The sequence below is a fragment of the Phalaenopsis equestris genome, unplaced genomic scaffold (assembly GCF_001263595.1).
Source record: "Phalaenopsis equestris unplaced genomic scaffold, ASM126359v1 Scaffold000801, whole genome shotgun sequence".
NCBI classification, from domain to species: Eukaryota; Viridiplantae; Streptophyta; class Magnoliopsida; order Asparagales; family Orchidaceae; genus Phalaenopsis; species Phalaenopsis equestris.
In genome coordinates this window covers 203,398-217,515 of record NW_018165241.1, presented here as the reverse complement: position 1 = coordinate 217,515, position 14,118 = coordinate 203,398, and the positions used below count along the sequence as shown (strand labels likewise).

The following is a 14,118-nucleotide window of genomic DNA, read 5'->3' as shown; positions in this document are numbered from 1 at the left end:
ACCACTGACCGAAGAAAGGGAACCACCGCACAGAGCATAGAGTGCACAAAACTACATAATCGAGCGAAAGAAAAGAGTAGAGAGGGAGACTTATGTAAGGGTCACTGGAACAACCACTCACAACCAACAAAAGGAAATCAGAAACAACGCTTAGCCACAACTCTAAGAGTGGGGTAGCTAGGGTAGAAAAAATGCGAGAGAGGGAGAGACAGGGTCGAGAGACGCAGAAGAAATGCGAGAGAGAGAGCCGGGGGGTCGTGGGGTAAAATGCACTTGAAAAAATACGGGCCGCAATGTCAAACACGCGACCGCTGTTTACATAGATTATATACGTAAGTCCGCTACTTCCAAACATCCAAAGTTGCATTTTCAAAATTCATTGCGCAAAATAAATGCCCAGGCCTTCCATTATTAGTTCTGAATGAGAGTCGAAACCTGATGTGGATGAGGAGTGACAGCGAAATGTATTTGTTCACAATCGAAAATCCATTCGTTAGTTCTGAGTTAATGCCCTAAACATTCGAAAATCGATTTGTTAAAAAAATCGGCGCACCTGCATCAAAGCATCCTAAAATGCATTTGTTGTGGCGTGTGAGAACCGATGCAGTTTCTTCGTAATTTTTAATCCAAGCCCTTCCATACCCCGGCATTTGGCGAGATGCTTCAAACTAGTCGCTCTTCCTGTCTTGCTATAAAAGCTCAGCGTACCATCATCATTGTTCACAATCGGATAAAAACAAAGACGGAGAGTTCTAATGCCAGGGTTTCGAGCACCAGAAAGTCTCCCCTTGATCATGGTCACGGCGCTGCTTGCGACCGTGGCATCAATTGTCGTCGGCGGTGGATTTTTCGAGCCCTTCAACGTCACCTATGATCACAGGGCGCTTATCATCGGCGGCAAGCGACGGATGCTCATCTCCGCTGGATTTCACTACCCGCGGGCGACTCCCGAGGTGTATTTTTTCATTCCCCCGTTCTTTATTGGCTTCATTTGTCTTGCAACGACAAGTCTTGAAGTTCTAGTGCTGGCTTGAATCGGCTCGAGTGCTAGTTTTCTTATGAACAAGTTACCCATTTGTTGACATAAAGTGGTCTGGGATGAGTTTTAAGTGAAACAGAGCTATAGGGAAGGAAGGGGGAGTAGTGTTGGATGCATTTTAGAGCTAATTTAGTATTTCATGATCTATGCATGTATGTTTATATATATGGTAATATATTGTTGTTGGATTCAAATCTTTCTGTGGGTGAGATCAGGATCTGTCCGAGCCTAAATAGGAAAAAGAGTGGTCTTGAGAGAAAAGCTTTCAGAATCTTATTAGATTTCAGCGTCAGAAATTACAAGATTGGTGCGACATGTGCAGGCGTTGAACTCATACTCCAACTGCCTATATATGGGTTCATATCAATGTTCGAATCTACAAGATTGATTTCAATTAAGAAATTTAATAAAGTTAATGTTTGATGCTACAAAATTGATTACATATAAGAAATATACAAAAGTTTACTTAAAAAGCTTAATAAAATGTGCTGTTAAGTGGATCAATATAACCAGTTTTCAATTGCCTAAGATTTGGGCTAATTTTATCAAGTTTTTTGTTAATCGAGTTCTTAAATTGTTGAATTCTCTGGGATGGATTTCTTCTAGAGTTCTTTTAACTGATAGGCAAGTATCCTCAACTGATAGGCAACTTTAGTTAAATGAGCTAGTGAATAGTCTTATCTAGTTGTGGGCATAAGTTTGTCGAATTCTAAAGGCGATTATAAGTTTTTGCTTGGGGACTTTGATTAATTGCAACTTTGGACTGCTTGTAATTTTGTGCTCCTTCAATATGGCTTTGGATGAGTTCACCTTTAGTGAAATACAAACTCATTTGAATGCTAGGAACTTTTTTAACTCGATGCTGATGTATATTTACTTGATTAACCTGATGTAGGCTATTATGGTTGTTAAATAGTTCCTTGATTCTCATCCCATTTAAAAAGTTGAAAATAATAAGCGAATAAATTCTTTTATAATTTTACTCGGGTGAGCTTCAAAATATATCTCATTAGCATATATTGCCTCCACCTTAGTTGAGGAGGCCATGATTCTTCTTACAAAATTTGAGAATGCAATTGTTGAATTTGTTATGAGCAAGCTTTTGGGTACAACTCAAGAGACTAGAACAATTTCTATGCATGATCATGAATGTATGTGACGCAAGAGCTTGGGCATGGTACTATAACAACTACAATACCGCAGACCAATTTCCTATTTGATCCCTTACTTTTTATATTTTCTTCATATTCTAACTACTAATACTTTTTATAAATATGTTGCTTGCTTTCTTAGGGTTAGGTTTTGGTGTGTTTAATTTCAGATTTCTATCTGGACAGCCGCCGACATCCGTTTTTCCCTTCGTGGGCTGTATCCTAAGGGTTAGGTGGTGCTCCGGATGTATCTCTCTACCAAGGTGGTGATTATCTTTCTTCTAACCCCTTCCGCATCTCCCACATCGCTACCAGCCACCGTACCTCGCCGCAACCCCCCGCAACAACATCCTGATTGCTGTTTTCCGCAGTTCCAATTGCCTCCGTTGTCCTCACAGCCCTCTCTGTCTTGACCCTCTACCTTCGTTGTCGCAGCACACAACACCTTTCATTTGCTGTTTTCTTGCTGTCTAGCTGCCCCAAGCAAAAATCTGCTGCTGTTTGGATTGTCATATCGTGCTGTCTTGCTGTTCCAACTGCCTATAACTGCTGCCACCCGTCATCCACAGTTCGAAAGCCCATTCCCTACCTTGCCACCAGCTCTCCGAGCCCCCTAACTGTCACCATCCTCACCGGATCCGCCCTAACACGAGTTTTGTTGTTTGTGTTGTATTTTCCCTTTCAAGTGCATTGATTGTAACTGTTTATTTGCTTCTAGTAATAATATTTGCTTTTCGTAATATGGTTTGTGTTAACTTTGATGCCATTTGGTATCAGTGTTAGCCTAACTCTAGTCCCATCTTAGGATTTCTTAGCATCCGTCTCTACCCAAGTTACCTCCACCAAAATTTCTCTTTCCTATGCCCAAACCCGAGCCAAATTTTGAGTAACTCTAATTTCTCCTTGCTGATTTTCAAGATCAACTTTAAATTAGTTTTCCTACATCTTCAACGAGTCTTCTACACCCTCTTTCACCTCCGAACTCTAAACCTTAGCCATGCAATTAAGGAGGTACATGTCAGAGCCTACCTGAGAGGAGATATAGCGTGAGATTTACTGAATTTAGCTGAGGCTTGTGGATATTGAGGATGAAATTCAGGGGGAGATTACCTTCGACCGGGATTTGGATTATCGAAAGGGAGCAAGAGACGAGGATCTGAATCCCTTTCATAGGGAGTGGACTTTACTGATGAAAAAGACCGGCCGCGACACTTTGAAATCCAGTATCAGAGGAGGCCAAGAGAAGAGCTAGCATATGGAGAAGGAGAGAATATGAAAATGAAGCACGAGATCCAACATCAGTTCCTACCAGCTTACTATAGATAGAAGATCTAGGCTCTAGCATCAGAAGATGAAAGACCACATAGCACGTCTTGCGGCGCTCAAACTTAGAATATTATAGCCATATTACACCTAGAAGAATATCCAAGTTGACCAAGACAGGGGAAAAGCCGAGTCATAGTGGAAAAATTGTGGAACCAATCCACGTCCCTAAACTTGTCCCAATCAGGAAGTGTTGTGTCACAGATTTAAGTATGTTGAATCAGACCGTCCAACTAAGGGGGTGATCTATTTTATAGAGCAGGACATTTTTAAGAAATTGGGTAATTATAAAGTAGAAACTGAAGACGGTGAGGACATAAAGCGGGAGGATCAACTTCCAGTTGAAGAGATAAACAATGATCCAGAAGAAAATGCAGACTTCAAAGAGGGTTCTCAATTCTCATCCAACAAGGAAGAGACCCCATTGATTCCAGTTGCTTCCTAGATAGCGATTCCAGTTGAGGTAACAATAGTTGTTCTAAAAGGTAGTGAATGTAATGTAATGGGCATTCCGATAGAGTGCCAGATAATGGTGCCTCGAGCGAGCATTTCATAGGCTTTAAGGGAAGCATCAACAGGACTGGCCTTGAATGTCCAATGGGGCCATGAGTTTGGGGAGCCGTTATCAGACACATGATATCCCCAGATAAGAGAAATTCAGATCTTTCAGATCTATCGACTCATCATTGAGTTGCCTCTTTTAAGGGAGGTTTCGCTTGTCAGAGATGTGACTTTTTTGTGCCACGTCGGGAAGATTACATGAAGTTATTTAGATTTTAGGCTACCTTTATGGGAGCTTCGCCATTTAACGAAGCTCCTTTAAATGTGACAATGGCAAAGCTCCTTTAAACGTGACTTTATGGACTGCAAGTCGGTATCTTCTTTTTTATAACGGTGAAAAAATGTCATTTTTTTAAAAGAGCATCGGCTAACACTCGCGAAATAATTTTTCACCAAACCATATGTTGTGGTTTATTGCCTTTTCGTTCGATGCAAAGGAGCTAGGATTGCGCTCCAAATGAAGCCTTAGATTTAGTTCAACATGGTACTCTATCAGATATCTTGACAGGAGAGATCATGAAAATTTGTCTTAGGAGCTTGATGGTAAGGAATTCTTCAGTGGGATTCATGTCCTATCAGTGAATAAGAAAAGTGCTCTCCCGAGTGGTAGCTACTGAGAGTGGTGCAGTCTAGCACGGATTTCACCCCAGAGTTGACTTCTCCTTACATATTGGTTTCTCAGCTACATTCCTTCAGTACGAGAACTAGAAGAAGAAGGTTTCGATTCAAGAGCTCAAGAGTTATATTGCGGGAACCTACATATATATGCAGCTTCATCTTATGATGTGCCAAGAGAGGATACATATTTATTCTATTAAGACGTGCTATGAAAAGACCACCTACATGATCGACCTCCTCGGAAATTGCAATATCTCTGCTACCATCAACGTGCCAGACTTGACTCGGTGTTACAAGGAACTTGTGCTTTGACGAATGAAGTCGAAGCTCCTTCAACCTCTGGAGATTGATGCAGGAACATGGGTGCAGTACTATAGCAACTACAAAACCGCGGGCCAATTTCCTATTTGATCCCTTGCTTTTTATATTTCCTTCATATTCTAATTCTTTTTCTATTCTAAATACTAGTACTTATTATAAATATAGTGTTTGCTGTCTTAGGGTTAGGTTTTAGTGAGTTTATTTCAGATTTCTGTCTGGACAACCGCCAACGTCTGTTTTCCTCTTCGAGGCTTGTATCCGAGGGATTGGGTAGTGATCCAGTTGTATCTCTCTCGCGAGGTGGTGATTATCTTTCTTCTATCCCCTTTCACATCTCCCACATCACTCCTTGTCGTCGTACCTTACTGCAGCTGCACAGAACTACTTTCCGATTGCTGTTTTCTGAGTTTCAGCAGCCCCCATTGCCTTCTCTTCTCTCATCCTCACCGCCCTCGCTGTCCCAACCCTCCACCTTTGCTGCTGCAGCGCGCAATTCCTTCCCTTTGCTGTTTCCCTGTTGTTCAGCCGTCCCAAACAACAACCTGCTGCTGTTTTCCAGATGCCCATAATCGCTGTCACTCCTCATCCATAGTTGGGAAACCACTTCCCTACCTTGCCGCCCCTATCCGTGCCCCCTAACCGTCATCCCTACCCTGGATCCGTCCTAACGCAAGTTGTGTTGTATTTCCGTTTTCAAGTGTGTTGATTGTAACCGTCTTTTTTCTTCCGGTAATAATATTTGCTTTTCCTAATGTGATTTGGGTTAACTTTGGTATCGGTATGTATTATGAGTGCTTGCCTTTATAGTCCCATTCCATTATCGTTCTTTCCCTTGACTAAATGCTTTAGTGATTCTAAGATTAGTCATCGTTGTGAATTTGCTAGCACTTGAGCAAACTATTGATTACCTTATTTCTAAGAATCTTGTTCTGGATGTGGATTTGACAAAGGGAGTAGCCGAGAAGAAAATCATTATAACATTATAGAGAATCAAGTTTCTCAAGTATTTGCAAGTGAAATGAAATAATTCAGAGCATTGCTGAGAATTAAGTTTCTCAAGTTTTTGCCAGTGAAGTTAGTGATAAGTTAGTTGCCTTTGCTGGAGTAGTTGTAATGGAATTTCCTAGTTGGTGAGGAGGCCAACATGATTGGTTAGTAATAATCACTATTAAAGTTTAAGAGTCATTTCTAGATCATATACTATAAACTCTACCCAAGTCACCCCATGAGATGAGCAAGAACAACTAATTGGGTAAAGATATTTGAAGAATCGCTTGTTGAGATCTCCTTGCTGAAGAATACCATAACTTTGTTCAATTTCATGTTAAGTCTGAGAATGCTAAATTTATTGAGCAACTAACTGAGCTCAAGCTTCATGATAAATAAAAGACACCATTGTATAGTTTGGAAGAAAAACTTGATGCAATAAATAACCACTATATCAGTTTTTTAATCAGGTTACTGGGAAATGTGCCAAGAAATTGATGACTTGAAGATCAAAGTTGCATTAACGTGAAATTTAATTAAATCTAGATCAAACTTGTTTCTTACAGGAGAAGAGCTTGTTTTATGTCTTCTAATTTGGTGTAACACACTTTCTTAAGACGTTGCTTTGGATCTCACTCTCCGTTTTCTATTTCGAGGTGTTGAGACGCCTTTACTTGAATTTTGAAGTGTGTCAATCTCTTTATCTCAACTTCCAAAAAGTTGATCTTTGGAATGTACCTCACAGTAAATAAATTTATGAGACCTTGTTTTTTTGTTTTTTTTTGTAGTTTTTTTGTATACTCTTTTTTAGTGTTAAAGACATTTTTTATATTTGGTATGTATATTTAAAATGAAAAATAAATTCAGTTTCAAAGTTTGTTATTATGTAATTTTTTTTATTTTTATGACACTCTTATGCTAGGAATTTGTTATTTAATGCGCAATCATCTTTTATTTGTAGTCATCAAGGCTTGGTTGGTCAAAGGATGGGTTATCCTTTTAAGTTCTCATAAGGATGAAATCAGTATTTCGGATTTTTGATTTGATGCTGTCATGAAAAATTGACCAGCCGATGCTGCCAAATAGTTTAAAGTATATATATATATATATATATTAAAAAAAAGCCCAAGGGCAAATATATTAAAATAAAAAAGATACAGATAAGTTGTGTGAGTGGCCCCAAAAAAGGCACCAACCCACACGGTACAACGCACACAAAATCCTAAAAAAGAAAGGTACATGTAAGCTAAAAAACAAAAAACTGCCAAAACTTAGATTAGGGGCGAGTCAATTTAGTCCTGCCTCTGCCTCTAGTTCTAGGGAGTCGACTAACAAATTGGTGATATGCGTGTCATTACTTGAAGTAACCATCGTGTCATCCATTAAGTTTCTGAGCTCGAGAAGGCCTCAATTTTTTTCTTCCGCCTGGATGTGTTAACCTTCCATTCCTCATTCGAAGACTGACTCATCTGATCATCGTGTTGGTCAACAAATTGCCGGGCATGTATAATCTGATGAGCTCCTTGCGCCTGACTAACAGTAACAACTTACTCGTTCTGATGAGGTGGTATAACTGCAGTAAAAAGATCTCCAACAACGATAGGTTCTAGCGTGTGAAGTCGGAACTGTCTCCTCTGCACGTGATGCTTCGTGAAGATAAGGAGCTGCAAGACTATCCTGATTATTGGTGTTAACATTGTCCCTTGTGGGTAAGGATTTTTCAGTATTGATTTCAAAAAGATTTGTATCTGTAGGTTGCACAACAGAACCATCCAACAACACATAAATCGCAGTAACATAAACAATATTTTCAGGAGTGGGGTTCCCAAGGGAAATTAAATGAGACACCAACTCCTGTCTTGTGGTAAATCTCTCCACAGGTGGAGCAGATGTGTTCAGAGCAGTGGGATTAGACTCATCCTTATTCATTTGAGCTTTAGGTTTCAAGTGAGGGTGTAGTCTATGACATTTGTCGAGAGGATGCCCAAACATCTTACAATGGGTACAATAAAAGAGTTTATGTTCCATGATAATTTGTTGACAATATCCATTATGTGTTGTGCCCAGCCAGACTTCTGTAATATCAGGTAAAAAAATATCCCTTTCTACAAATATTCTGACAACACAAGGTCTGATTAGATTGAAGGTGGGTAGATCTAGTTTCATAGGATCCCCAAGTATGACCCGAATAAAGTACAGAACCTGATGATTAAATAGACGCAGCTTGAGACCAGGTAAACTAAACCATACTGGTATAGTAGAAGACTCATGGAATGGGTTAAAATCAGGAGTCTACTTGAGCAACTTTATTGATTTTTCTGCTATGTTAAGGTATTTTTTGGAAAAAAATTGAGCGCGGTCTTCAGCCGTAGTTAACTGAATCAACACATGCATCCCATCAAGAAATCTCACTTTCCACTTTTCAACTAGTTTGAGATCTTCGAACTTCTTTCTGATAACTTCCAAAGGGGGGCCCTACTGAAATTTTTCAATAAGATGAACTTGCATTTCTCAGTCAAGGTTGAGATTTTTAAATCAGAGAAAAATAGAGCTGTTTTCCCACCATTTTTACTCACCTTCTTAACAAAAGGACAGTCAGCTGTAACATCACGACATTTCTTATAACACGGCGGGATGACAACACCGACACCTCAAGATGGTTACCGAGCACATGGACGAAAGAGACTTTCCCGGGTTCAACCGAAAGAGGAGGAATTGTACCCATCGAAACAGACAGGCGTGAACGAAACCAGACGCAAACGGCGAAAGAAACCAGATACGAAGCAGAGAGTCTGATGGAGTTGACAGTGGCGACCAGACGTGAAGGGAGCAGAAACGCGCGTCGGGTCAAAGCAAGACTCACGACGCCGCAGACACCGAGCCCTTCAGCCTGCAGACGAGAGCCAAATGCTCACAGAAAACGTCGGTGGGTCGAAGTCGAAGCAAGATGCACGACGTCGAACGATTCGCGAGCCCCTCAGCCTGCAGACGACGAAGCACGAGCGGGATGACGCAAAAAACAAAAGAAAACAACGAAATAGCGAGCACGAGCAGTGGAGCTGAAACCAGGGGTTCGCCATAATGGCGAAACTCTAGCAGAGCGTAATCGAAGAAGACGACGCCATCCATGTTATTTTATATATATATATATATATATATTAAAAAGCCTAAGGACAATTATATTAAATAGAAAAAAGGTACAAATAGGTTGTATGAGTGGGCCTAAATAGACACCCAACCCACATGGTACAACACAACATAACACACAAAAAAAAACCCAAAAAAGAGATGGTATATATAAGATCAATCGGGATGACCCAATTTAGTTTTGCCTCTGCCTCTAGTTTTTGGTGAGGTGTGTACCATTACCCGAAGTAACGAAAATATCATCCATTAGATTCTTTAGCTAAAGTAGATCTCAATTCTTCTTCTTTCTTCTGGAAGTGTAAACTTGTCATTCCTCATCCGATGTTGCCCATTCGGATGAGGTGTTAGAGCTGTAGTAGAAAGATTGCCAACAGTTGCACCACAATAGGTTCTAGTGTATGTGAAGTATGAGTTGTCGCCTCTACATCTGATACTTCCGGAAGATGGGGAGCTGCAAGGTTCTCTTGATTATCAGTCCGAACACTATTTTTTGTAGGTAAGGATCCTTTAGTACCATTTTCAATAGGTTTTGAAAGTGTAGGTTGCCCAGCAGAGCTATCCAACATCACGTCAATCACAGAAACAATATTGTCAGGGGGGTCCACAGGGGCAATTAAATCAGATACCAAATCTTGTCCTGCGGTAGTTTTCTCTCTAGTTGGAACAGATATGTCTAGAGCAGTGGGGTTAGACCCATCCTTATTCACTTGATCTTCAGATCTCAAATTAGGATGGAGCTTATGACATTTATCAAGGGTATGCCTAAATATCTTACAATGAGAACAATAAGGAGGTCTATGTTCCATGACGATTTGTTGCCAAGATCCATCACACACACACACACACACACACACATCTACATAGTTATGTATGTTTGTATAGATGTATGTACATACATATGTATGTATGTATGATGTATACATCTACACACACACACACGAGGTGTAAATAAGCCGAGCCAGCTCGAGCTCGACTTGTCAACGAGTTCATGAGCTGAGCTCATTGAGCCACAAACTTGAGCTTGTTTATTAAATGAGATCGAGCTCGTCCTTTCTCGGCTTGTTTGCTCGTGAGCCGGTTTGATTAGCCTATCGCTTGTCATTTCAATTTTTTTTTTCCGGTGAGCTGTTGTTGTCTCCTCCTCCTGCCACCCATACCTTCTTTGGTGAGCTACCATAAAAATGAATATTCTAATTCGAGACCGCGAGCCGGCTGCTATGACTATGCATTTTCGAGCTTTTGCTTGCGAATTTCTTCCCTTTATTCTCTCTTTCTATTTTCTTAAAATATGACCATTACTTTGATCAAGAGTCCTTGGGCCTTTTAATGCTAGAGCGGTCCTTCTATGCATTTTGGAATCTTCTGCTTGCTGCAAATTTCTACCCTTTATTTTCTCTTTCCTTTTTCTTAAAATATGACCATTACTTTGATCAAGATTCCTCAAGCCTTTTTCAAGGTGAATGCAAAATTCACTTCGTTCATAACAAAGAACAGCATCAAGTATTACAAGAAAGCTTTTGTTCAAGGTGTTGAAGAGTACAATGTTAGGACTGTGGAGGCAGATTAGTATCCTAATCTTCTCTATGATGATGAGTTATACTACAGCCGCGATCAATTTCAACATGGATTGCCTGTTCCATTCTTTCTTGAGATAATATGCATTCTGAATTTAAACGGTTTGATCCCAACGAAATTCTTATTGAATTCCTTTGCTAGTTTTGTTTCCTTTATTACTTCCTACGACAGTGAATGGTAAAACATGTTTACCATAAAAATATTAAAGTTTGATTGCTTTTTATTCCCTAACTTCATGTTTCTTGACTGGAAAAAACAAGTAAAGATTGAAAGATGAAAATTTTGTCCATAGGGTGGTTAATTAAAGCAGGTTCATTAAAGCTTCTAACATTCTAGCTGAAGCTGCCTAAATTACCTATGAAACACTGTGCTCATTTTAAGAAGTTGAAAATTCATATACTAAATTATTGCTAGTATACGTTAGAAAATATGATCTAGTCTTCATTGGGGGGTAATTGATTGGATATATTTCCTACATGTTTTCCTCTTGAATTTTGAATTCTTATAAATTTGCTTTGTTTTGCAGATGGGGCAATTAAAACTATTGTTCCAAAGAAAGCTGATTTTGACCTTGAAGAGAGACCCAACGCTAATTTTACAGGCTTCCTAAATGAAGCTATTGAGATGGAAACTTCTTTGGAAGAGAGCCAACGCTAATTTTACAGGCTGGTTCTATAAATGAAAATGAGATGGAAATGCCTGCTGAAGAAAAGCAATTAAGGATTATTAGTCACTAACGGGAGATACTCAAGGTTCATCATTAATGAAGCTTTTGAAAATGTCATCACTATTTATTTTTTTACTATGGCAACTTCTGCCAATTCCCCTTCTGTATCAACTACTTCTGGGAAAGAGATTATTTGCTTAGCCAATTGTGCCCAAGTAAGTCGTGAAGGCGGACCTACTTGGCTTATAAGAATTGTGATAAATGAGGGCAAGATGAAACAACGAGTGACAACAATAAAAAGGATGAAGGATACCATTAACAGTCCTAGTCGGAAAGGAAAGAAGCCTTTGGTTCATCCTCTACAAAAGTAACAACCTTCTTATGTATATAACAAGAGGAGTTTACCTTTCAGCTGAAAAGTGATTTTGAAGGGACGCAAATCAACTATAATGTTGATCCATAATTGCTGATATTTGAATTGAAAATAATGCTTATATTCTTTTTTTCACCATTTTCTTAAACTCACTTCCTGAGTAGCTAGTTCCACTTGATGCTAGTAATCTTTATGCGATAGTGATGCCAGTTCTCTTTGCCATTTAGCAGATTGGCTTCTTGCAAGGAACCATAATAAATTATGCTAATTGCCCTATGAGAAATTAAAGGTAAATTTTTTTTTGAATAATGAAATGAAAAATCCATTCAAAGTCATTGAAGATGAGAAGGTTTGGTAAGCCCAAGTGACTTTCTTTCTGTTTGAATGATGATTTGGCTGAGAAAGAGATACATCTCACGATTTTAGTTATTCAAAGTAACAAGTCTCACCAAGATTTTGAAGTCATCCTACTGCAGTTGATGAATGGTAATATGAAAACTTCGAAATTACAAGCTTCACTAGACATTTTGAAATCTCATCGTTGGTTGGCCGAGTTAGAAGCCTCTCAAAAAGAGAATTTAATTTCTTAAGCAACATGTAGCTAAGCTTGAGAATTCAATGAAGAGTCTGTGAGCTAGAAATGGTGAATTATTAGTGAGATTAGAAGTTGTTACACTAAAGAAATTTATCTGCATTAAATAATGCACTAATCTATTCATAGACCTGAGCTTGCCATATGATTTTGTCTGAATTTTTTGTTGACAATCAAAATCCTTGAGTCAAAATAGAATGATATAATTTACTTTTATGATATTATGATAAATTTCATGTCTTATGGTTACAATGACAATGATGATGTTGATGACCAAAATACCAAGGCCAATAAAGGACAAGAGTGTTAAAATTAGGTCTCTTTTTTATAATTGTATTTATTTCTCTTATTTTATTAAGGAAGTCCTGCTTCAGGAGCTATTGTGTGATGTTTAAATCAAAATTTGAAATACAAGAGTGAAATCCTCAAATTTTGCATTTTTGCTGATGTAACTTTTTTTTTTTGCTGATGTAAATTGAATGCTAGAATAACTCACATGTGCCCTCTCATGCAACTTTTTGTATCATTTTTTATTTTAATTATGTATGTATGTATGTATGTGTATATATATATATGTATATACATATATATATATTCTGAAGCCCTAGGGCAGATTATATTAAAATAAAAAATGATACAAAAAGTTGCATGAGAGGGCTCAATAGATGATGCCCTACTCATACGATACATGGTACTAAGACATCCTAACAAAAAAGATACAAAAGACTCAAATAAAAAGAAAACATGCAAAAACAAGTGTCTATGGACGATGCAGTTTAGACCTGCCTCTTCCTCTGGTTCTTGGAGCGAATCCATATAGCAAACTCTGAAGTGTTGTTCCATTGCTAGGAGTGACCAAGGTATCATCCATTAAATTTCCAAGCTGAACAGTGTCCTCAGCCTTCTTCCTCCGCCGAGAAGTGTAAACTTGCCATTCTTCTTTTGAAGACTGTTGATCAGTAGAAGGAAAGACAGTTGCAACGATGAGTTCCTGAGTTTGTGTATGATAGTCTTCCAATACTTGGGAAACATCTGCACTCTGAACAGGTAGTTCTACTAACTGATTAATAGCAGTAAGATGGTTTGTGTTCGGCTCTAAATCTTTCTCATTAGTATTAAGTGACTCCTTTTCCGTCATTTGAATAATTTTCCTCATTAGTATTAGGAGATACCTTTTCCGTCATCTGAATATGAATGTTCGCTTCATCCCTATCTCCAATAACCTCATAGAGGGGAGCCTGAGTACCCTCCAGTAGAAGAAGGGGCGGTGACCGCGTCCTGCCTTCCAGGAGCAACCACCCGACTTTCCTCCAACAAATGACCCTTATCAATATTTTCTGACACAATATCAGTAGACAAACCATTTTGCACTGTATCCGCCATGGGCATAGCAGTAGGTATCATAGGATGTGAGGAAGAGGGTATAACCTCCACATAAGTGTGATGAGAAACAGGAGGTGGGGCTACAGCCGACCGTAGATGGGGATGCAACTGATAACAGGATGAAGAGCTATGAGCAAACATTCCACAGTAAGAGCAGTAATGGGGATGAGATCCCAGTGCAATCTTCTGCCAATAACCCTGATGAGGGGAGTCAATCCAAATCTCCCATGGAAAGGGTTGAGTGATGTCGCGCTCTACAAGCACACAAGCTTCAGATGGCCTGGTTGTATCAAGCGTGGGAGTATCGACCTTCAGCGGTTTCCCAAAGGCAATTGCCAATGGATAAAGGGTTTCAAAATTGAAAAGAAGCACCATGAGCCC

At 39.2% G+C, this 14,118-nt stretch overlaps 1 protein-coding gene across 2 annotated transcripts in view; it reads left to right on the top strand.

Moving 5' to 3' along the window:
• The first annotated feature begins 464 nt into the window (after positions 1–464).
• LOC110031334 (beta-galactosidase 15) overlaps positions 465–14,118 on the top strand; it is a 146,913-nt gene continuing 133,259 nt past the window's right edge. The window contains exon 1 of one of the 2 annotated variants that reach the window (XM_020734484.1): positions 465–953. In XM_020734484.1, coding sequence (XP_020590143.1) covers positions 756–953 — 198 coding nt within the window. In that variant the 5' untranslated portion in view covers positions 465–755. The remainder of the gene's footprint in view (positions 954–14,118) is intronic. The other variant, XM_020734481.1, reaches the window with a different exon arrangement.